Source organism: Apteryx mantelli, chromosome 3 (assembly GCF_036417845.1).
Source record: "Apteryx mantelli isolate bAptMan1 chromosome 3, bAptMan1.hap1, whole genome shotgun sequence".
NCBI lineage: Eukaryota > Metazoa > Chordata > Aves > Apterygiformes > Apterygidae > Apteryx > Apteryx mantelli.
Window position 1 is genome coordinate 55,711,129 of NC_089980.1, and position 23,738 is coordinate 55,734,866.

General features: G+C 39.2%; 1 protein-coding gene across 6 annotated transcripts; it reads right to left on the bottom strand.

Annotated features, from left to right (window-relative positions):
* Window positions 1-128: 128 nt before the first annotated feature.
* GNPAT (glyceronephosphate O-acyltransferase) lies at window positions 129-23,644 on the bottom strand. Of its 6 annotated transcripts, none has more exons than XM_067293412.1 (17): window positions 23,557-23,642; window positions 22,222-22,383; window positions 19,467-19,655; window positions 16,831-17,007; window positions 15,064-15,193; window positions 12,003-12,130; window positions 11,496-11,571; window positions 10,756-10,907; window positions 10,535-10,665; window positions 9,591-9,814; window positions 6,754-6,999; window positions 5,697-5,776; window positions 3,480-3,620; window positions 2,443-2,542; window positions 2,253-2,346; window positions 1,135-1,196; window positions 129-799 (listed from the first exon to the last, which is right to left on the bottom strand). In XM_067293412.1, exons 2-17 carry the CDS (start codon window positions 22,225-22,227, stop codon window positions 756-758), a joined length of 1,980 nt encoding a protein of 659 aa, XP_067149513.1. In that variant the 5' UTR covers window positions 22,228-22,383; window positions 23,557-23,642; the 3' UTR covers window positions 129-755. The 6 variants fall into 6 exon arrangements, with proteins under 6 accessions (XP_067149513.1, XP_067149512.1, XP_067149511.1 ...); XM_067293411.1 differs by having other exon boundaries at window positions 19,467-19,658; XM_067293410.1 differs by lacking the exon at window positions 22,222-22,383 and having other exon boundaries at window positions 23,557-23,644.
* Between the last annotated feature and the right edge of the window lie 94 nt (window positions 23,645-23,738).

Here is a 23,738-nt window from a genome sequence, read left to right on the forward strand (position 1 = left end):
CTTTTCTTTTCCACTCCCTGAAGGGCCGGAGCTGCGACCACCCCACGACCCACCCTCGGGCGCAGCCGCCACCGCGGCTGCCTGCGCCCGCCCCCTCGCGCGGGAAAACCAGCACACGCAAGAGGTACTGCGCTTTAACTCCGTTTTTATAGGTAACATTTATGAAGTAATCGAAACAATACCAGGTGCTTAAAAAAAAGAAAACACACACACAAAAACACAATTAGCATGTCTGGTTATTGCCCAAGATTTGTTTTGTGCTCTTCTTGCATATGGGCCTCATCTTACATACAGCCAGCAACATATTTTTTCCTAAATATCAATTTTAATGTTTAGTCTTTAACTCCCTGTTACAGTTTCACATCAATGAAATATTTGAAACCAATCACGTTGTTACACGCCTAAAAAATATTTCAGTAACCGTTACTGTACACTTCTCTTTAAATATGTTATCAAAAAAAAAAGACAATGTATAATCTGTTTTTAAAAACAAACACAGCAAGGGTACAAATATAACTTTAACCATCAGCAGTGACGGTTTCTAACTGGTAATGGAAAACGCTCCAGCTGAAGAACACCTTTCCCCAACACATCCCAACCTCTCCCTCTCCTGCCTCACACACGTTTACATACTGACAGGTCCCAAACCCAAGGATAAGACGTGAATTTCATTAATTCCCATCTGTGCTCGGGTTCGGTGTCGTTCTGTGTTCTCAGCAGACAGTTGCAGCCACAGTCACAGCATCAAAGACCGCTTACAGTCTTGCAGCCACAGGTTTCTGTACAGGTATCCTAGAGTCTAACAAAAAAAAGTAAACATCACAGCATTAAAACGCTGTAAATACCATTCCATTAGATTACTTATTGCTTTATTTTCTTTGGTCATTGGGTTGCAAAATGTTTTCAATATAGTAAAGAAGAAATAATCAACTACACAGAAAAAGGAATTCAAAAATAAAAAAACCCAAACTTTTTCATGAACTTTTTCATTCTGATACAATTAGGATTCTCATACTGAGAACTTTAAGGAGATACTAGAAACAACACACAACTTCTAATGTAAGTTTCTAAATGAAGTTGGACAATGAACAAAGAAACTCTTTAACTGAGTTAGAGATCATTCAAAACACTTACCAAACATGTCCAGAATTTTATTAACAGCTTCTTGATTTATACTGTAAGTGAATCCATTGGTCCTAGAGTTTAAAAAAAAGTATTCAATGAATATTTCTCACTCATTTCTATATAATCTGAAAAAATAATCTGAATAAAATATATTCAAATTTCATCAAATTTTTCATCCTACCAGCATCTTTATCAATTTTAAGGGCCCCCTTCAGCACATCAGTCTTTTAAACAGATTGTACTCAAGGATGGTGAAGGTTTCTTTTTCCTCCCTCTTGCTCAGGCTCCCTGCCTCTCTCTTCCCTTAATTTTTATTATTGGTGACAACTGCAGGAAGACAACTTTTGTTTGTTTACTTTCAACTGAATAATTTTCAAGACCAGCTCTGTAAAGCTGAGCCAAATCTTCAGCTGATGTCAAAATCTGGTACACTCAGCTAATTTATTCCATTTACTTGAAAGGGGAATTTAGCTATAGACATTTATTTAGCACAGTGACAAAGCAGGGGACATAACAATAGTACTTTGTCTTTGTGCTTTCCAAGAGCACTACAAACCTTAACCTGGCATAAGAAAATAGGTCAAGGTTATTGTCTGCCAATTAAGTTCTGTGAAACAGTCAAGACAATATGGGTACTTGTTATAACATGGTCTGCCATGGTTATGCTCCTAAATATAGTAAGAAGTTCCACAACACAAATGAAATAGATTACATCAAGTGTATGCCATCATATTTCTGTACAGCAATAACTGTTTGTTAATCATTAAAAATAAACAGGACTCTTCTATTTGCTTATCAAAGCCTTGGGAGAAACTCTGAAAACCAAAATATAAAGCATGTGGTGTCAAAAGAACAAGAAGCCTACTAGCAGGTTAATAAAGTTTGTCACTGGGTCCCACAGGAGCGTTTACACTCTAAGGGGTGCCATTCTGCTTCTACAACATGTATAGAAAGCAGCTCCCCAGGTCTTCATTGGGGCTCAGGTAAATCTAATCAACCGTCAGCTGACTGGTGTTCAGGAAATCAGGGTTATGGTATACTGCTTAATACTTATAGCTCAACCATTGACAATTTCCAGTAAGCCCACACATGGTCTTTTGTGCACCAAAAAGCCAAAGTTGCTTTACATTTTCTTCTTCTTCACTGCACCTAGTTGCACAAGAGCTGCCAAGGCATTTTTCTGGATGTCAGAAGACAGTGCTTCATAACACTGAGTATTCCCTACAGAAGAAGCAGAAACACAATTAAAAGCTTTATCACTGCCCATCAGCAAGCTATGCTTATTAAATGATCATATTACATAACAGCTGTACACACCCTTCTCAAGAAGCTGAAAAACAAAGTTGCGGACTCCAGATATAAACTGCTTCTCGGTAAAGGTTTCTTTTGCTTCCTTTGAGAGGTATCTGAAAATTAACTAACATTAAAAAAAAGTTAACACTTTTTTTCCCTTTTGATTGTCAATTTGTTATTAATTACAAACAAACATGTCCTCATAAGGAAATAACATTATTGTTACACTTTGAAAAGTGTAGGAGATGTAGTCAAAAGGTAGCATTACACAAAGCACCTGAAATTTTTATTACTGTTTAACAGGCAATCTTGAGAATTCTAATATTAAAGTAAGATTCAGTATTACTGTAATAGTTATCTTTAGACACTGATTTAACATTCCTCTTTTCACAATCAAAAACAGTATCTTTTTAAAACAATACATGTTTTACAGATGGGGAAAAAATTGGCAAATCAGTACAGTTCAGCCTAAGTCATACGCCAAATCATTAACAGTTCTCTCATCCACTAGGTTCAACTACCTATGTTCCCAGCAATATGCTGTTGGGACAATTTAGCCTCCTATTGTTGCATATACTATTTATTTCAAAAGCATAGGGTTTAGTCTTACTAAATCTCTGGAGAAAGCCAAACAATTAAAAACAGATACCAGTGGAATTAAGGACTCCCTAAAAGGCTATCAGATATAATATGCAAACAAACTTCCGCACCTGGCAGGACAGCCCACGTAAAGTGAATTAAGCAAGGGCTCCTCCTAAAGAAATAAAAATGAACCTGGTTGCAGCACACTCCCTGTGAAGTAAAGTTTATATACCCACAATGGACCACTACATTACAATGCAGTTTATTGCTTTGGTCGTTTTGAAAGGTCCGAGACAGAAGTTGAAATCAGGATCCTGGAAGAAGGGTGGTGTTTAAGATGCTTTTAACTGCTATTTCTCAACTCCTGCACTCCCTAGCCATGAAAACACTCACTATACTGCAGAAGAATCACTACTCTCATGGTTTTCCTATAAAACACAGGAAAGAAAAAGACAAAAATTTTCTGAAGAAAAACATACCTGATAACCTTCCATAAAAGGTCTAAACATAGCTGACAAGAAAGATATTACAACACTTCCTTTGTCAGTAGGGTAGATTTCTTGTTGAGTTGTTTGAATTGCACCACATTTTGTAAGTAGAAAACATCCTTCTTCAAAATCCTGGGAGAGGGAAGCATAACTGACATTTTAACATCTACAGTAGGCACAGCTGCCTTTTTCCCCATGAAAAAACAACACACAACATGACACCACTTCCATTTCTGAAATCAGTTCTCGAGAGACTTGAACCAACATTTTCCTATATACCAGAAATACACTCCTAAAAAGACAGTGGGAACATGTTCGCAAACACAGATGCACCTAAATGCTCAACAGGCCTTCTAGGGCCAAGAAAAGAGCTTGTGGCTGCTACTGTAACTGCCAGCCTGAGTTCCCTCAGGATTTTGCCAGAAAAAGGCAGATTGTCTGGTTTGGGGGCTGGGGGTTTTTTTAGCTGGGGTTTGCTTTTATCTCATGTCCACTGGTTGTGATAAATGATAACATAGTTGACTGACCTGCTGCCTGCACAAGGGGCAACACAATGGCCAAAAGTTACAATTACAGCAGTGTCTGTGACAAAATCTTTTTTCTGCCAATAGCTGGGGGGAAGAGCAGAGGAGAGGGGGTTGAAGATCTCTTCTTGAAATAACATAGCAACTCCTTTATTTGATTCCAGTGAAGTCAGTCATGGTCACCTTCTTGTTTCTTATTTGGTTTTGGTACTTAAAAAAAAAAAAAAAAAGCTACAAGAGGTAACAATTGCTAACAATGAAAACAATGTGATTTTTCAGATCAGCAACTATGCCAATCAGCCATTAAAAAAAGTCCCAGTTCTCTTCTACATAAAAATCTTTGAGATATGAATATAGTCATAAGCCTTGAATATTCTTATGAAAATTATTCTTATCTCTTTGTTTATGCAGGTAAAGTGACATTTGAATACCATTATCATATAATTGGCCTTAATATAAAAGTCACATTTAATCAGTTTAAAATCCAAATAAAAATCTGGACTTGCCAGTCTATATCGGGTATGACTGTGACTTTTTTACTAATAAACTTGTGCTCACCTGCATTTCAAGCTGGCTAGACTACAGTCATCAAAATTTTATATATACACGCACACACATATATTTATATAAATATATATATATAAAATATGTATATATGTGTATTATATATATATACACACACACGTGTGTGTGTGTATATGTATGTATATATAAAGCTTACTTATGCACAGAAATATTGAAGCCTTCAGAGTTCAAGGTATTAGAAGAACCTTGGGCACTATATACACACTACAGTGTTAAATGCAGTACTGTGGATTCAAGGAGAGGTAGGTAGAGAGATGTACTTTAATATATGGGGCACTGGGTGTTGGCACAATGGTCTGTTAGCCCTGCCATCCCAGAGCATATATATTGAGCTTCACAAAACAACCGATCATGGCTGCACTAATAGGACTATAATTACCTAGAGGACAATAAGTACTTAAATTTGGAAAAGCACACTCTATTTGTCAAAGATAACAAAGACACACAATAGTTGATCATTAATTGGTATAATAAATCTAGTTTAACTTTTTGAAAGTAGTTCCTCTTGTAGTGCCTCTTTGCTACCTAGTCTGCAACAGCTTTTAGGTAAACTTACCTTTTCTGCCCTCAAGGAGAATTCCTATTTTGCTTCTGTGCTGACAGAACAAACCTGCTCTTTGCTAGAATTCAATGACAAGATCTACATTAACACTTTTTTCTTCACAGCCTAAGTCTTTCACAACCACAGAGGAACAGGACAGTCTTTACACTTAATTTTAAAGATTTTTCTACATGTATCTTTCTATCTGTGCTGAAAGACTGGTAGTTTTATTAAAAAAAAAAAAAGTCAAACTTCTGCTACAGTTCATTTTAATAGTTCAGAATTGGGCAATTTCACACTTTTTTGTTTTTTACTGGAGGGAAGGAGGGAGGAAGAAAAATGCACATGCAACCTTGTGGATTCAGACAATGTTTTGCAACTAAACAAATGAGTGACCCCCACTCTGATCCCCTTTTAAGTTCTCCCTCCCACTTACAAATCAAGCTGATATCTCTGGAAGTATTTATCACAAAGCACTTGTTAGGGAGAGCTCTGAAATTAGATGCTCTTTTAGTTGATTAAGAACTATCCAAATTTATGTACAAAGGACGATTTTACCTTCAATGAAATGCCAGGAAAGAAGATGAACTCATCAGAAAAAACATCTCTCAAGAAGCTGAAGCAGCTATAGACTTCCTCTGAAAAAAATTATTGTAGAGTACTGTCATTTAAAAACATATTTTACAACATGCAAGTTAAAAGCCTTTTGCTCCTGATTTTAGAGGTACCATCTACTTCAAATAAAATCTGGACTTGACATTAAAGCATACATAAATATACACCAGAAACTGCAACAGTGGGACAACGACTACTCCAAGTACTTGATTCAATTGTTCCTAAAAGGAAGGAACTCAGGAACTGGGTATGTAGCTTCTCAGGGCATGTATTAAATACTATATAATCAGATGCCACACAAAATTAATATACATGTTCTGAAAAAAAAATTTTTTTTTAAACAACCAAGTATTGGAAAACACCAAAATACTTCAGAAACAACAATGGGAAGAAGCAGAAAAACTGGGAACTAGCACATGCACGTGTAAGCTGTGTGCAATTTGTAACCTAAAATGCGGGCCTGCTAATCACCAACAAGATAAGACACTTATCCGCTGTAAGTCATTCTACACTCCTGTAAAATGAAACCTTGCTAGAGAGGCAGGAGGCACTTCCAAACGTAGTTCCACTTAGCATAACTGAAATACAAAAGGTGATTTATGCCACTTTGGGGGCTATTTCACCTTCTGACAGCTCCACAATGCACACTGCAAGGGAAGTAACAAACACTCCGAAGCATCTGCTTCTAAACCATATTAGTTTTGTATTCCAGACCAGTGTAAACAGGAATCGGGATCACCTCATCTTAACTCTGCCCTCTCAGTGGACTATACTTATTTTCAAAAGTATCAAAGGGTAAACAAATCAAGTAGGCAACAAAAATACAGCCCTCCCCCCCATCATCACATCCACATTACGCGAGTAGACCTCATTCAGCGAGCTGCCATAATACTCGGAGGGAAATCCCACAAAGAGCTGCAAGAACCTTGTGCTCCTCTCACTGGGGACAGGGCAAAGAGCAATGCCGCTGGGCTCCACTCTTAGGGCTACCCAAAGTTACCTTTTCGGAAGCTGCGTGTCATCTGCAAAGCAACCACCACCAGAGACGGGCGCACAAACACGTTCAGCAACTGGTTCCTGTAGGTTCCACACATGAGGACAGCCAGAGCTCGCTTAAAGATGATCTCCCCTACAGCTCCATCTTCTGTTCCTTTGTCATTTAGGACCACATGGCCATCTACAAGGCGAGCGATGTTGGAATGCAGAGCAAGGCCAGATGTAATTGCTTTTTTGGCACATAGGTTATCTAGCAGGAAAACACAACACTCAGGCAGATGCAAAAGGGAATACATCTCAGTTGGAAGCGCACATGACAGCATCATAGTAATAGGAATGGGAGTCACGCACACAACAAGAACAAAATATGTCAAAGTCAAAATTAGATAAATCCCTTATTTAAAGAGGGACTGACTCCAGCATTAGCTAACACAAGTACACAGATATCAGCAAGATGCTTGAATCAACTTTGGGCAAGATTCTGTTTTCAAGAACCTGTGTGTTGTCATCCAAACTGAAGGAAAATTATCTGAGAGAAGTTTCCACAATACAACCATACAAGGATATCATAAACAAGTAAATATGAAAGCTGAAATAGCCTAATAGATAAAGGCAGTGTCTTCTGGCACCTGAGCTTTTTAAAGATGACTTTACCATTTTCATCATTCAGGAAATGGAGACTATGCTTTTGCTTAGGCATTTCTGACACTAAGTTTTGAATCAGATTCACAAGTCTTTTTAATATTTTTCTTAATTCTCTTATACAAGGAAGCCCTCATCCCAAACTAAGTTTAAAGAAATCCTAATAGAAGGGTCATGACATAAAACACCTGCTCCAGAAGAAAACAGACTGTACTTAAATGCTCTTCTTGTTTCATAAGACAATTCTGACATTCATTTTAAGGAGTCTAAAGCAAGGAGGTGTGTGACTTTGGGGGTTTTTGAAACAAGAAGGTTCTTCCAAGGCAGGCACAAGTTTTGCAAACCTGTGTGTAAGCCTTTTCATTGGATTGACACACAGCAAGCTTTGTGGAAAGATAATGAATGGTATCTTAAGTCTTGAAATACGCTCACCTTATTTTAAAATGCTTTAAGCTTTAAACACTATCCAAACATTCTCCGTGTAGAGTGACAGACTGTACCCTTTGGCAAGCAAGGGAAGAAGCAATAAAAACTAACATAATGATATACTTTACTTGATCATAGCAACACAAGTATATCAAATCAATACAGGCCTTGATGGCAAGAGGAAAGGAGAAACTCACATATTCCGTATTCTTTCCTCTTAACATAGCTTTCACGTAGAATCTCAATGCATTTTATTTGTTCCTTTGGCCTGTTTTGTTCCAATTTTGCCAGAGCTCTCAAGTTTCTCAGTGTAATAAGCAGAAGTGTGAGAAAGTCATTTTGCAGTTCCTGTTTCTAAAACAAAACTTCTAACACCTCAGCAAATATTCTGCCTGTATCAACTAACCAGCATGATAAAAGGAGAAATAGCTAGCAGTTTGGAGACAGAAGAATAGACAGGGTACATGTAGTTTCTGACTTTGTGGCATCTCCAAGTTAACCTTTAAAATGTACTTATTTTTTCAAATTATTGACACTCCCCCCAAAATATAATAAAAAGCCTGTTTCTATGCAAATGATGCCTAGAGCAGAACCAAAACATTGTGGTAGAATCTGCTCAGTTGTTGTCATTTCTCTGTTTCATTACCATGCCTATTTTCCATACCCTGACTACACTACAACTCAACTAAAGCAAAAGCTTATTCATCATTGCCAAGAAAACAGTCAAAATAAATGGGCAAACCCAAATGTGGTGTGTTCTTCAGTTTATAGTAAGATTCTACATCATGCTTAAGTATCCCCATGAAATTTGTCCTTTTACCAGCCTGGCAGGAGTAGACCTTGCCTGTATTCACAACAGTGAAGATCTCTGGAGGAAGTAGTATTCTTCCAGAAATGGCAGAGTTCTGTTAAAACTATGGCCTGCTTGTATTTCTTTCTTGCAGCATTGAGAGAGATCCTTGATTATAAACATGACTATAGAAGCACAGATCTGTAGTTTAAACATACCTAGAGTGAAAAGGTAAATGTATTTGTATTATATAATTATTTTTCTTTGCCTGCTTTACCACTTATATCCTGAGGCTCCACAATGAATTACCTGTGTCACCTTGGCTCACAGAGAGAAGTGAAATACAAAAAAAATTATTTAGAAAGTTGGAAGGAGAATCAACCTTTCAGCAGCCAGATATATATATGTATATATTTCATATATATTCATATACATATGAAAAGAATCTTCTCCCCCAAGCCCACCACTCTTTCTGAGGATAAAGCAAAATGTAAAAATAAACAGACAAATTATAGCTTTGATTTTATCTCACATATACCTTTGGGCTAGTTCTTTGCCACAGTAGCAATTTATACTACAGTAAATATCAAGAAACAGCATTATACTGAGTTACTGTTGCAGAGTGGGTAATTGCCTGTGACTTACATTTAAAAAGATAGGGTTCAGAAAGATAGACATTAGGTAAATCTCAGCACTCCTTAATACAATCACGTTATAATTTTCCCTTCATTACACACTTCAAGAAATAATAGTAAAATATCTGTTCTGCCTCCACCTCACTGGTTTTCAAAGTAGTATCTTCTACAGCCTGAACCAAAAACCTTCAGCTTTTAGCATCATTTTTGCATATCCTAAAACCCCATTTATGACTCATTACCAAGGAAAACATTATACTGTAAAGTCACCATACACTGCTTCCACGTAAATATAATTTATCCTTCATAAACAACAATAATAATAGAAATAACACTTTCTCTGCATACCAGGCCACTCAATGAATCCTCCAAAAGTCTGTGTTAAGCCTTTAAGCCAAAGGGTCTTTTCTATTAGAAGTTCAAAATCCACGGCTGGCAAATTCTGGAGCAGGACAGCAGCAACTAGCACCCATGGTCTCAAAACCATGTTTTCTATTTGCAAGAGCTCCATTTTATAAGCTACATCACTGACAAATTCTTGAATATCATCAGATGGCTTTTGGGGCAGATGCCTGGAAAAAACAAAAAAAACCCACCACAGTTAAAGGTAAAAAGCTCTGAAATGTAAGATCTAAATTATATCCTTCCCTATTTGCTCCTTATTGCTCCCAGATCCATCACCACTTTATAGCATCTAACATCTGGAGAGTAATTCTATCCATGTAGTATGTACTACAGGAGACCTGAAGTACAGAGCAAAACAACAGTAGCTTCATGATAGCATTTAAAATACAGAACCCTGTATTGACACTGCACATTTGCTATCTGCAGAAAAAGAAATACCAGGGCTTACATTCCGATATCAAATTGCAAAAGTCACCCAATCCAGTCAAAGCTACAGCTTCCTGGTGCATGATCAAGTAACAGTTTGCAGTAACAAAGCAAAAAGGGAGAGGAAAGTAAATTTTTAAGTGACAAAAACACTGAATTCTCAAAAAAATGCCTCTAAGAGCTTTGCACAGCTCATGCATCATCATAAAATTTTTAAATGACATTTCTCAACACAATACAAAGCTACAGCAAGTAACAACTTATTTCAGGAACACCCTATCACAAGCACAATAACCCTGTGCTCAGACAAAACAGGTTCAGCGGTCTAAATAGTCAGATCACAGGGAGGAGAGAAAAGCTAAAAATAGACAAAGTACTGAAAGCACCTTTCTTAATTATTTTACACAGGTGAAGACTAAAGAAATGCTTTTCCTGTGTACAAACCATGAAAGATGTGGTACCTGGGAACCAAATTATACGGGCATCGATTAATCCTCCCAGATGCTAAGGTTCGGAGCGACACCGGCTGGCCAACGTAAATATGTATCGTCCCAAAATTGTCACTGAGAATTCTTCTGGCTTTCAACAAGCCCTAAGAAAATGGAGAGAACGAAGAGCAAATTTTAATGCTACAGGGTATGTATACACCCAACTATGCTCTGTTCTTATGGAATTTACGTACAGACGTAGATTCTTTGGGCTTTGGGACTCCTAGGAGTTCATAGGCATAGAGGGATTCTTCTAATATCCTCTCATAGCTGATGCTGATGGGAACAAGGTACGTGTCGAAGACTTCACGTTTAAAAAACGGCTCCATCACAATACTGAGAAGACCTGCAAATAGGGGGAGGAAAAAAAAAAAAAGTGAATCACTTGTCTTTTTGGAGCGGGGAACAGCAACTGCCATTTAACTTTGAAGATGATTAAAAACTAAATTAAATAATTAAAGATTAAAAGCTGCCAACTGACATGCACTGTGCTCGCTCTCTTTTCAAGCGAACAGAAGAACAAGATGTTGCCCAGGCTTTAAAACACAAAGCAAACATAAGCAATGCATTCGGTCAGCTAGGTGTGCTCTTTTCAATAGTACTGCTGTGCACTCACTCACACAGTATCTTCCTTCTAAGGATCCCTCATTTCAATTACAAACAGTTAATTTAAAATATTTCTGTGCTGGCAAGGGGATGCCTAGCAGTCAAGTACACAGCGGGACAACAGGAGAGAAAGCGGTAGAGTGCAACAGACTTGTATTGCCATTTTTTACAGCCTTGAAACTCTAACCATAGTGTTTTACACTATTCTGACAGACCTCAACCATTTCCCACCGCTTTAACACCCCACATTGTCTGAGGAACTTAAGAAATAAGCCACTGATGACAATACTCATAAACATGAAGAGCTCTAAGTTTTCAACCAACCTACCAAACTTTGGAGTCAGAGTCTTGGCAGTGCGGCTTCTAGTCCCTTCAAGAAAAAATTCGATTGGGGCATAGCCATTCTTCAAAAATAAAACAAGACAAAAAAAAATGGTCAGAACAATATTTCTTCTTTATTTCCCCTCAGAAATTTTTGTTAAGTTTTTTAAATGGAAGCCATGCACATCTAACTTCAGTCATCTCTAAGTCTATATGCATCCAATGTATTTGTCACACCATATAGCTAAATTTTACACATTTTGCCTGTGCATGAGATATGGGCACATGATTAAAAGCAACTGATGAGCTGTGATTTGGTTACCACCTACTGTTGAACTGTATAATGGAGTGCATGCGTGCTCTCCGCTTGCATCAATTCTGAGGGAAAATTCATTTCCTCAGATCACAGTGAAATTTTCAATCATGTACCTACAACATCACGAATATTTCACAAGAATCATTGCAACAGAGTATTTCTTAAGCACACGTTTTGATAGTTCAGTAATTTATTTACCCTTAACATAGTTTTTACATATTCAGCAAAAACTGCCCAATACAGTCTGTTCCCACCGAAGGAACGTCGCATAAAAAAGGCACCTGCCCTTCGCAGCAGCTCACCAACTATTTTCATTCCTAGGAAATCTGGAAAAAACAAACAAAAAACAAAACCACACACACAAAACTCATTGATTAATATCAGCCAGCAGGGTAGACCAGTTTCCCTAAAACACTGATTCAATTACCAGAATACAGGAGAATCAAGGATTCTATTGTTGGAAATACCTTTACTTGCTTTCAGAACATCAAGCAAGACACATGTAGGCATGACTGATATATGTTTTCAAGCTTTTTGCACACGGCATACATTTAAAACAATTTCTTTGGATAATTTAGATGGTCAGATTTCAGTCATAACGAAGGCTGTATTTAGTTCATTGTCTCACTTACCTTCAGAAAGATTAGTTACCATTTAATACATCCTAGAAGACACAGAAGTTAACTGAATAATTACACTGTATACAGTTATACCACTTGAGATCCTGACTCATCACCTTTTGGGTGGTGATGGGAAGAGGAATCAAATCAAATCAATTAAACTTTTGGTAGTTTTCTAGTTTTACATGATCAGGGTCAACACTTAACTTGCCAAAACCAGGCAATGCTTTAACAGCTTTTTAAGGGAGGCATTTAAAACAAGAGTCTACACAGCAGCTGGCCATTTGCTGCTTCAGTCTCCTTGTCACCTCAAACAGTGAAACATCTGAGAACAGGGATTCCCTTGGTAAATAAGTTACATTTCCAGCTGCAACATTGACATGACTGCCTTGAAGATCTGATGTAATTTTATAGTACACACACATGTGCTTTATATATGTGTGTGTGCGTGTATATATGTATACACACAATTATTATTTTTATATATGCTACTGCATATATATAGAAACATTTTATTTTGTGTATATATAGCTCTTATAATACATATAACTTACACTTTAAGCGCACACTGCCTCACCCATTCTGTGCCTTGAACGTCACTTGCTCCTGGTCCCAGGTCATGAGACAGAAATGTAGATCCAAGCACCAGCTGGGTCCCTGCTAATGCAGCACCACATATACTGTGGTGTTACCAGCAACTGTTTACCTTACTTTAGCTGATCCCCATATATCTGTCTGTATGGTACCTGGAGTCAAGGGATAACTAACAGAGGAGAGGCACTTATCACTGAGATCAGGAGAGTGTCTCTCCACTCAGCACAAGTACCACTTTGAAAGTGAGTCTGTGTACCACATCTTGTGAACCTCTAATACAATATGTAGTAAATATGACTAAAATTGTGGAGTGCTGTGTGTGTTTCCACCAGACAGAGGACTCTAAAATGATACACACACTCACAGCAACATAACGACACTGCAAAACCCTAATTCTGGAGAAATTTGTCCCCAAAATATCTAAAAAATTTAAAAAAAGTTAATTATTAAAAAATCCCTCTAAGCTAACTCAGTAATATCTTGAGTGTTTTGAGGCCCATAACTTAAAACAGATATTGGTCTAATCCAGAAGTCAGCAAAGGAGGACACTGGTACCTACAACAGCACGTGGGCAGTAACGTGTGACAGGTCAGCAGCTGCAATTCCTTAAAAAAGGCAACTATGAGACAGCAACTTCTCAATTCACCAGAAGCTAACCTGTATTACCCAGAGGCAAGATAACATTAATTCACAGAGCAGCAGAATCTTGTCTTCCCTACCAAACACATTCCCTCAGCTTCTGCTGATTTTCTACTGGTATACCTAACTTCTCGTTTGGAAAAGAAAAATACAGAAAAATACAAAAGAAAAATTCCCAGCCACTGGTCCAACCTATTCTAGAGCATCAGAAGAGTGTTAAGTGCAAAATTTCAGAAGCACACCCTAAATCAGCTCTGTCCTCAATTCATTTTAATGGGAGGAAAGCTAAGCTTAATACGGACCTGAAAAACCTACCTTTAACTTTTAGCTATTACAGGTGCCTACTCAATAAAAGAGTTACCAAATTTGTGGCACTTTTCATGCAAGAAGCTCAAAGCAAAGTTCCTGGCATCAGATAGCACCTACTGAAAAAGGATAGTGACTCAGGTTCTTGGAGAATTTTCAAATGCTTTTCCATCGAAAGCAACGGAAAATTTGTCAATTTGACAAAAGTGACATGTTGCGAGATCGGGGGGAAGGAGGGGAACAACACCCTACCTGTTTATTTACAGGCTCATTCACTCCCTACTCTTTCAAAGAGATGAACTAGTAGACTACAGTAGAGTAATACATTCCCAGATCTTTGCTAGCTTGCCCACGTGCATACAGGACTGCACTAGATCTCCAGCTGCTGTCTGCCCGCTTAGAAGACTTGGTTGACACCACACATTTCTCAGTTAAATGCTGGCATGAAGTCAGGATTTTCAAAAGCACATTAAGCCAGAAAATATTCACTGTCCAAGTTAAAAAACAAACAAACAAACAAAAAAAAACACAATTTCATTTCCACAAATAAAACTGGCTTCATCTGCTTTAGGATTAAATATATCCAACAATAGGTCCATTGAGGCAAATTTTGTTTTCCAGCCAGCTCTGCTCTCAGCACTTCACATAATGGAATTCTGCCAATGTTTTCAAGAGGATTGGTCATATCAGCATCAAGGTGATTGGCAGTTCATATCTGGCTACTATGACTGCACTTAGAACTGTATAAAGTATCAAAAAAGGCTCTGCATATGCAGTAGCTCTCAGTCAAGTTTTTGCCTGTTTCCAGCCAAAAAATATATACAGAAGTTGTCTTTTCAACGCCTAGCTTTGCCCATCCTCATGTCTGCATTTGGGACAGTTCCAGTCAAACTGGCTACTAAAAAAAAAATTCACCTTTGAATAGACTCCTCAGCACAGACGGAGAGGCTTTCAGATGCTTTAAGCATCTCATCCAAGGGAGATATTCCAAGACATATTTGGAAAAAGAACTTAAAGACAATTACTTATAGTAGCAGCTACCAGACCACTTGCTACAGATTCTCTGAATCCTGAAAACATTGTTAAGAGAACATACTTGCCTATTCCTGCAGCAATGACAGGCAGAGCCAAGTCATATGTATACAGCAAATAAGACAGCATCAAAAAATCTATGTAGCTTCGGTGACTGGGCAGAAGTACAACAGGATGCTCTTGAATGGCTTGTTGCAACTGAAAAAAAATCCAAACACAATATTGTTCCAATATTTACAGACTGCCTGTTGAAATTTGCAAACACAGACCTTTGTGTGGCTTAAGACAAAGAGAAGTTGATTTGCTTGAGGGTGGTTTCTCCATCTGCATGCTCTAAAATCTTTTTCAGTATGGGACCAGAGGAAATTTGGAGCTATAGTTTCCATAACAGCAATGTGTGGTTCACAAGCATCGCAGGACTCATAAGTAGGGGCCACCTCACTGCACGATAACATAATCCAAATCCCTTTGATGGGCATGAGAAACCCAATAGTGGCTGTCAGGGCTGACACTGCTAAGTCTTCCAGGGAGCACACTGCACCCTCCAGTGCAGCGACATCCTGCAAATGAAACAAGGGGACAACAGCTCCCTAGGGAACAAACTTAAAACATCCCCTGTCTCAGAGGCACACAGTGTTTCATGGATCTTAGCTGTATGAAGGTTTTGTGGGACAGACAACCTGCTCAGTCAACTAACATTAGCCTTTCACCCCCAATTCAGCTAAATGCATTATTAAATCTACAAAAGCTGATCTAACAGAATCACTGAAAAATGCATGCAAGTACTCCTTACATGTATGCTGTATTCTTATAAACAAAGCTTTCAATCACACTAATATATTCCAGCACTTAGTTCAGAAATCCACTAACTCTACTTAAATTATAATTCACTATCTGACCACTTGCTTTTTCTGTCTATATTCTTGGTCACATACCCACACTACCTCTAAAACTAGTCCCAGCATTTCTATTTATCTACTGTCCAGGTAACTATTGCCACGTTCCACCCCACATGGAGAACTGCTTCTGGGATGTACTGTACTGTTTCCTGCTTTATAATGTAAATCAAGTTAAAAGAAAACAGACCAAAGTTTCTCCAGAACAAAACTCTTAAACATAAGCTTCTCCTTCCCTTATGTCCTACATCTCGTACACCATTTTATCAAAATTTGTTGCATAGAGATCTATTTTAAAATTAGGAATTCAGACCCCTGCAGAGCTGGCAAAACAATGACATCACAAGAGTACAAAAAAAAAAAAAAAGGAACAAGAGTCAAAGGAAAAAAAATCACAGTATGTCTTTTTTGACAATTATCTATCTTTAATGACAACTCTATGGAAAAAAGATGCAAATAAGACTGTTCACATTACTTGTGCTTACAAGACCATAAATATTTTTATCCTACTAAAAAGTCTTAAGCAAACCCTTTCTAAGCATCAAAATAAACAGCATAAAAAAGAATTTTCTTTTTTAATCTTACAATTGCAATATATTGCATTCATTTCCAAATGTATTCCAAGTGCAGATCTACCTAAACTCTGCAAAAGTGGTAAGAAGTTTTGTATAAAAATGTCTCCTCATTGTAGGCAGCATCTGGAATAGTACAGGAAATCTTGCTGACTACTTGCATCTAAAATACTTAAACAGCATCTGCTTTTTTTCCCTTTATTGTTTTTTAAGAGGTGCAATAATAAACACAAGTGCAGGGTATTTTTTTTTAATGGCTCTTTTAAGTTTTTGTATTTGTTACTTGGAGTGAAGATTGGAGTCTTTGAGTGGCTAGTATGAAAGTATTATAGCTTTTTTTTTTTCCTCTCTCTTAAATAGTACTCACTCTCTGCATTCCTTCTTCATTCACGCAAACTCTCTGAAAAAGCCGTTTAAATATTTTGCTCAGAGTAAAGGCAAAGAATCTGACAGCTCCTAATTGCATACTGTGGCCCATCTCATCCAGGATTTCCATGGCTTCTTCTTGAATAATATCAGGTGACTCTCCTGTCTCTTTTGCTAACTAAAGGGAAAGAAACAAACAAGAAAGCAGTCAGAAGTCGTCCCCTCCTTCCTCCCTCCACACACACTGCTCCATGGGCCACAAGAATTAGGGCAAAACTAATGCGATAGTCAGCAAGATTTTACTCTGTGTGACAGAGAGGCACCTAATCTTACTGAACCTGTTCCGTGTCAACCAACAAAAGAAAGCCAAGTTAAAGCTATTTAAAATCAAAAATTAACTTAGATGTCAATGGCGGGGCAGGGGAGCAACACATTTTTTTCCCCAAACACACTATCTGAATGTTTTAGCCTATAGTATCTACAGGGGAGGTTTAAGATAGAAGAATATTTCACATATTTTTTGGTCTGAAGAAGGCTGTGTGCAATTTTCCTCAACTGGTAAATAAAACAAAGCCTATATTTGCAAAGATATTCACAAGGTAAATCTGCGAAGTGCACTTGAGTTAAATTTTCAGACTTGTCTGAAGAGTCTCAACCCTATCATGCTTGAATTTCTTTGTAATGTATTATTTTGGCAATCACAAGTTGAAAAGCATACAAAGCACTGTCTCTACCAGCTTTGCGTATCAATGTTCTCTTTCTGTTGCCATGCACATTTCTTTTTGAAGTTTCTTAAAACAGACTTAAATAATGGCATCTCTCTTATTTGACATTAAATCTAAAAATATTTAACTGAAAAGCTGGTCCTTTACTATTACGGAATGAGGAACATGCATTTCACTAACCACGGAGCCCCCTCCCTCCAGGAGGAGGGAGGAGGAATGACAGGACAAAAAAAGCCTTCAAAACCACTGTTTACCCATTATTGTTATTCTACAACACATAAGACAATCCATCTCCTTTAGCTACCTCCATGCATCTCCAAGTACCACTTTACTATCAGATCTATTTGTTTTAATAAATGCATTAGTTTTCATCCTGAATATTTCCATGTGTAGCTATAACTGATCATTTTAACCATTTGAAGCCAAAAATTTGCTTCCACTTAAGCCTAAGACAATCAGTCTCTCTTAGGAAGCAATAAATTATTCTTGTTATTCACTAAGGGAAGAGATGTTGTTCTCACTCATCAGTAAAATTTTTATCACACAGTTGATCCTTTGTGAATTAAGTGCACGTTCACTATAGAGCTAGGCACCTCCTCCCTAAAACCTGGGATAAAGAAATCATACTGGCCACGTAGAAAAGCTAAAATAAACAAATGCACTTTATTTCACACATTGAACATTACTAGCCTCAGCAACTTGCCACAAGAACAAATTCTAGGACGCTTGTGTAAGCTGAATAAACTCTGCCCAGACAGGAGGCATGCTAACCGCACACTGTTGGGCATATTGCCCCAAATAGTCCTAATTGGATACTTTCAGTAATCTCAAGTCCAAAGTTGAGAACTAGACTGCAATGGCAGGACTGTTAACACCCTTCAACTATTTGGTGCTTGGTTGAAAATTTTTCATCAAAATGGTTTTTCATCAGAAAAACAGCACTTCAAAAGAAAACATCACACAAAAGTCTTTCTGACAAATCCTCCGTAAAATATTTTCTTCCAGTAAATGCTTTAGTGCTTGCAAAGTTGAAAGGTTCAATTTTTTGAATTTCATATTACTTAGCTCTTCTTCACAGTGGCAACAGGACTGCTTTGTAGGGCACGCTTTAATTTGTCATGTCAAAACAAATTTTGATATACCATATGTAACGTTGACCATTAAAAAAATAAAAAAGGATTATGGCAGTCACTTACTCAGCTCTAACCATCTTACACACTTCTGCTGACCTGGAATTATTTTTCTAGAATACTGAAAATAGCTACTATGCTAATTAACACGCTCTTATTTCAGCCATTTCAACACAATGGAAGATAGGAATCAGTTTGGATACAACATTTTATTCATTACAAGGTAGTAACTGCCCTTAATCTTAAATATTAAAATATGGTTATATCTTAGTGTTTCTAACCCAAAGAAATTGAGTGAAGTTTAATTGTGTGAAGTTTAATTCTAATTTTAGAGAATGCAGCATTCATGACCGATTCATAAATGTATCATCAGCCTATAAAATTACTACAAGACTCCCTCAAAGTACAAAAATGCCTACGATAAAGGAGGGTGCTTATGTCTTTCATAATGCTGCTTTATGTCAAGGACAGTGGAGGACAGGAAAAAAAAAAAAGTCAAGCACATTGGATACGATACAGGGAGAACTGTCATATATGCAAAATCAAAACTCTGCTATGTGAACTAGTGATCTAGCAGCTTCAGTGACAGCTCTGTGGTAAATCAGTACTTGTTTTTCCTGCCAGAAGAGCGTGGCTCTCAAGTTACTGATTTATTGGATTGTCTTTCAAACTACAGCAATCATGTTTGACAAGGTCGGCAATAATTTTTTTTTCCCCTTCTGCCACACAAAGTTTGGCTGTGTTCAGTCTGCTTTCTCTTACAGCTCAGCATTCAGACTCACCTGCTTGATAACATATTGAACTTGCTCTGACTGGAGAACAGCACTTTTAATAGCATTTGGCTTGCACGGTGAAAGCCCTTTGTAGATCACAGGTGCATAGCATTTCATTGCGTATCTCAAGTCACTGGACACCCGTCTTTCCTCCAAGATGTCTTCAAACTCATCTCTTTTCTTTGACATGAGCTCTTTCTGCTGGGAATATACAAATAAAGAATGAGACACTGTCTTCAGCTATTCGTTATTTTGCTACTGTAGCCAAGCAGATCACTGGTGTGCAATACTTTTGCAATGTTTGTTTTTTTTAGATTTCTAAAATATCTGCATACCATACTCTGAATGCATGAACAAATATTACTTGCTTGGAAGAATGCTGCAATTAGAAAGAAATTAACCTCCAACTCCACCCCCCCCCCCCCAAAAAAAAAACCCCAACAACTTTCCAACTGCAAAGATCCCCAGCTCACCCTGTACCACATTACTTAATCCTGCCCAACAGGAAGAAGCCAAGAGAACACCTAGGCTTTGAAAGCCAAAATTCCTTGCCTCCAGCCTCTTCATGATTAATAGGTATTAACTAAAGAACCTTTGATTCCAACTGTTGCAACTGCATGAAGATAATGAGATGAATGGCATTACAAAAAAATAATGCCTGCCACTTTAAGCTGCATCTGGGACCTAGGTGATCCGTGACGGCTTTCACCAAGCTCAGATATAAGGTACAAAAAACACAGTCAGATAGGAACAAAACAAAAAACAATTACCAGCTAAGTACATGTGATTCATTCAACCACCTGGAGCTAGGCCCTATCAGAACGCAACACAGTGCGCAGGCAGATAAAAAGAGAACACAGTCTCGAGCAGCCAACATCACTACAGAGCAGAAAAGCTAGCTGCACATCAGGAACTAATTGTAGATCCATCCTGCTGCAGAAATCTCCATGATAAAACTCTTCCACTAGTATCTTCTACACTGGAGAGAGAGGTCTCCTATTATCTATCTCCTGTAACATCACAATGTGCATGAATGACCCCTTAGTCTTTCTAAAACGGAACTTGTATTCATCTAAACTTCAACACAGCAGCAACAGCCACCAGCCAAGCAAGGCAACTGCATGGGCCAGCCTCAATGAAATACAAATATAAAGGCAACTATTTTGATTAAGCACATTTTTTAAAAGATACCAAAATAAAAAGGCTTCTGTCTTCCTCCGTCTTGAATGGTAGCACAGGCGTTCCCTTTCATTCGTTCATTCATTCTTCTCTTCCTATTTAAAACCTATGCAGAACAGTACCAATCTACATACTGAAGGATAAAACACATTCTTTCACTGGCTCTTGCAGTGGCATTTTCTGGTCTCAGGATGAAGGCCTGGCCAGCTAACACACACGAACGCTGGAAGCAGATAAGCAATATGCCCAGCAGCAGCAGCTGGGTGTTCAGCCTTGGGAGAGGGAGTTGTATTTCACTGCCAGTTGACCAGAGTCACATCTGCAACACTATCAAAAACAGTTGACAGATTTAAAATAAGCATATAGCAAACATTTAGTTCCTGTCTGTTCATCAGCACAAGAAGATTTGGCCCAGAAATATCTCCACTTAAGAACCACAAAAGAAACCCTTCAAAGCCTCAGCTGTATCAAAAGCCAGTTTCATTTTATTAGAGAACACAAACCCTGCTATAATGTTTGACCTTTTCATAATATTTTTCCCACACACAGTGTAATCAAATCTGGATACCATCTTTCTACCATAGCAGCGTTTGGTAGCTTCTAGCTTTCTAGCCTTCTAGCTTTTGTTTCCACTATCATACTTCAGAGAACTGTCCTGCAGCAACTGCAGATACCAGTCTCTCCATGGGCTTTAAAAATTATCCGAGGGTTTGTTCATTTAAAAATTTCAGGCTTTTTTCAGGATGCATTAATGTTTTCAACCTTTCTTCTTCTGCAGCTAAATCAGTTGATGTTTTGCAAGAGCCAAGTAAGCTCAGAACAGATGAGAAGACTGGAAATAGCTTTTATTACTCTTCTGTTGCTACTGATACCTTATGTCAATCCCCTTGATCAAAAATAAAGACAGCAAAGAAAAACTTACATCCTGTAACAGCAAAAAGATGGCTCAGAATAGCATGAAAAAATATCAGTTGGTTCTACCTCATGCACATGCTTATATCAGTACATGACAAGACATTGCTCAGAAAATATAAGCTACATTTATTTCAATCGCCGAAGTTTAAATCCTGTAACATGCAAGTACTTGAAAAGCAAACAAAGAAATCCAGCATTCAGCTCTGGTATTATTAGCCACATCAGCAGTCACCACCTGCTACAGCCACTCCAAAACATGTCTCTGACAAGAATTTTTTCAAAAGCCACAGCCAGTTGAAAAGCCACCACTCTGCCACTCTTCTTCAGTTTTCATTTCCAGATTTAATGCACACCTAACTTCTTTACATATCAGTGGTAATTTTCATGTCCTGCCCTGAAGTAGCATGGAAGGAACCAAAACAAACACATTTTACCAGTTACTAAAGGAGAGTAACTCGCCCCTTATACATTAAAGCCAAATTGCTGTCTCAGCTTCAACCATAGACTGACAGAGAACACAATCAGAAAATATGCTGTTGGAAACTTAGTAATGAGAAAATTCAGGTAGGTTCGTGGTTACTGTGGAACCATGGTTAACTACAATAGGAGCCTCAAATTTCTCTTTCTCCATATAACCCTTAAAAATGATGAAATGATGCGCTTGGGATACCAGCATAGGGTCAAGAGGACACAGAAGAGAAGCTCAGGAATCTCCCCTGAAACCAGAAGTTATTTCCTCCTCTCTCTGCCTCCCTCCTCCATCCGAATCCAGGTAGGGAGAGAGGTTTAGCATCTCACATCCAAATCTGTTTGTCTGAGGCTGGTAAAGGAGCTGCAGCAAAAAACAAGGTCAATGAAGTCATTTCAACCATATCACACAGGAAAATCCATTTTGTCAACTCCAATTTTAAGACAAATTTCTAGGAGCAAATTTAATTGAAAACTTACTAACAACAGCACATTGTACTTATGTTGGCCAAAAGGTTAAGACAGACACGTCAATTAAAGATAAGGTTAAATGAGAGTGAGTCACTTTCATTACCACGTGTTTCTATTCCACAAGACAGCCACAAGGTCTATCTTCTAAAATGCTCTGCATTCAGATACCTGCTGCAATTTTGGAGGCTTTCAGCTAAGCTAAACAGACCTGCAAACAGGCCTTTTGACAAGACTCTGCTTTAAAGAGAAGTCCTAGTCATTTCCGAACTTATTTAAGAAGAAGACTGATATTTTACAGCACATTTCTGCTAATAAGTCAGGCATTCAAAACAGGAAACTTTACTGTGATTTAATCCAGACATGTTGCAGAGGCGACCAATTTGTGTGGGGGAGTTTTATGTCAACTCACCCTATTTGTAAGTACATTTGTGAAAGGAACTTTTCACTAAGCTCTTTGGCTGTGACTTCAGCTTGACCACACTTAGCTTTCCAGCTGAATTCTCAAAAAAAAAAAAAAAGAAGAAAAAAAGAAAACTCTAAAACCAAACAACTCCTCCAGGCCCCCGCAAGGAGACGGGGCTGCGGCTTGGCGGGCAGAACACCTGCCGAAGGTTATTCAAGGCAGATTTCCGGCTCGGCACCCAGTGCAGCCGAGGGGGGCCCCCGGGCCCCCGCCGCACCCCCGCGGGGCCTGGGCCAGCGCTCCCCGTTATCAAACGGGCCCCGCACCGGCAGCCCCCCCCCGGCGGCCACGCAGGGGCCAGGCCGGCGGCAGCGGGGCGAGACGGGGGGGGGGTCCGGGGGGAGGGGGACGAGGCCCTCACTCTCGGGCACTAACGACGGCCTTGCACCAGCACCCCGGCCCCGGGCAGAGCCCCCGAAACCGCCCCCCGCCCGAGCACGGTCCCGGTGCTGCCCCCTCCCGCCCCCACAACCCCGCGAGAAGGGGGGGCAGCGCGCGGGGCGCCGTCACTCCGCTTCAGAGTGAACAGCGGCGGCGGCGGCGGCGGCGCCGCGGCGCAGGCGGCGGCCCCTCTCCCCCCAGCCCCTCCCCGCCGCCGCCTACCGAATACATGGGCGCCCCTCGCCGCGCCCGCCCGGCCGCCGCTGCTGCTGCTGCCGCCGCCGCCATGGTCGTGCGAGCGCTGCCGCCGCGCCGCCCGCCCGCCCTACCCCGTCGCAGCGGCCGCACAACGGGCGCCGCCGCCCGCGGCGCCCATGGCCCCGCGCGTCCCTCCGCGCCTGCCC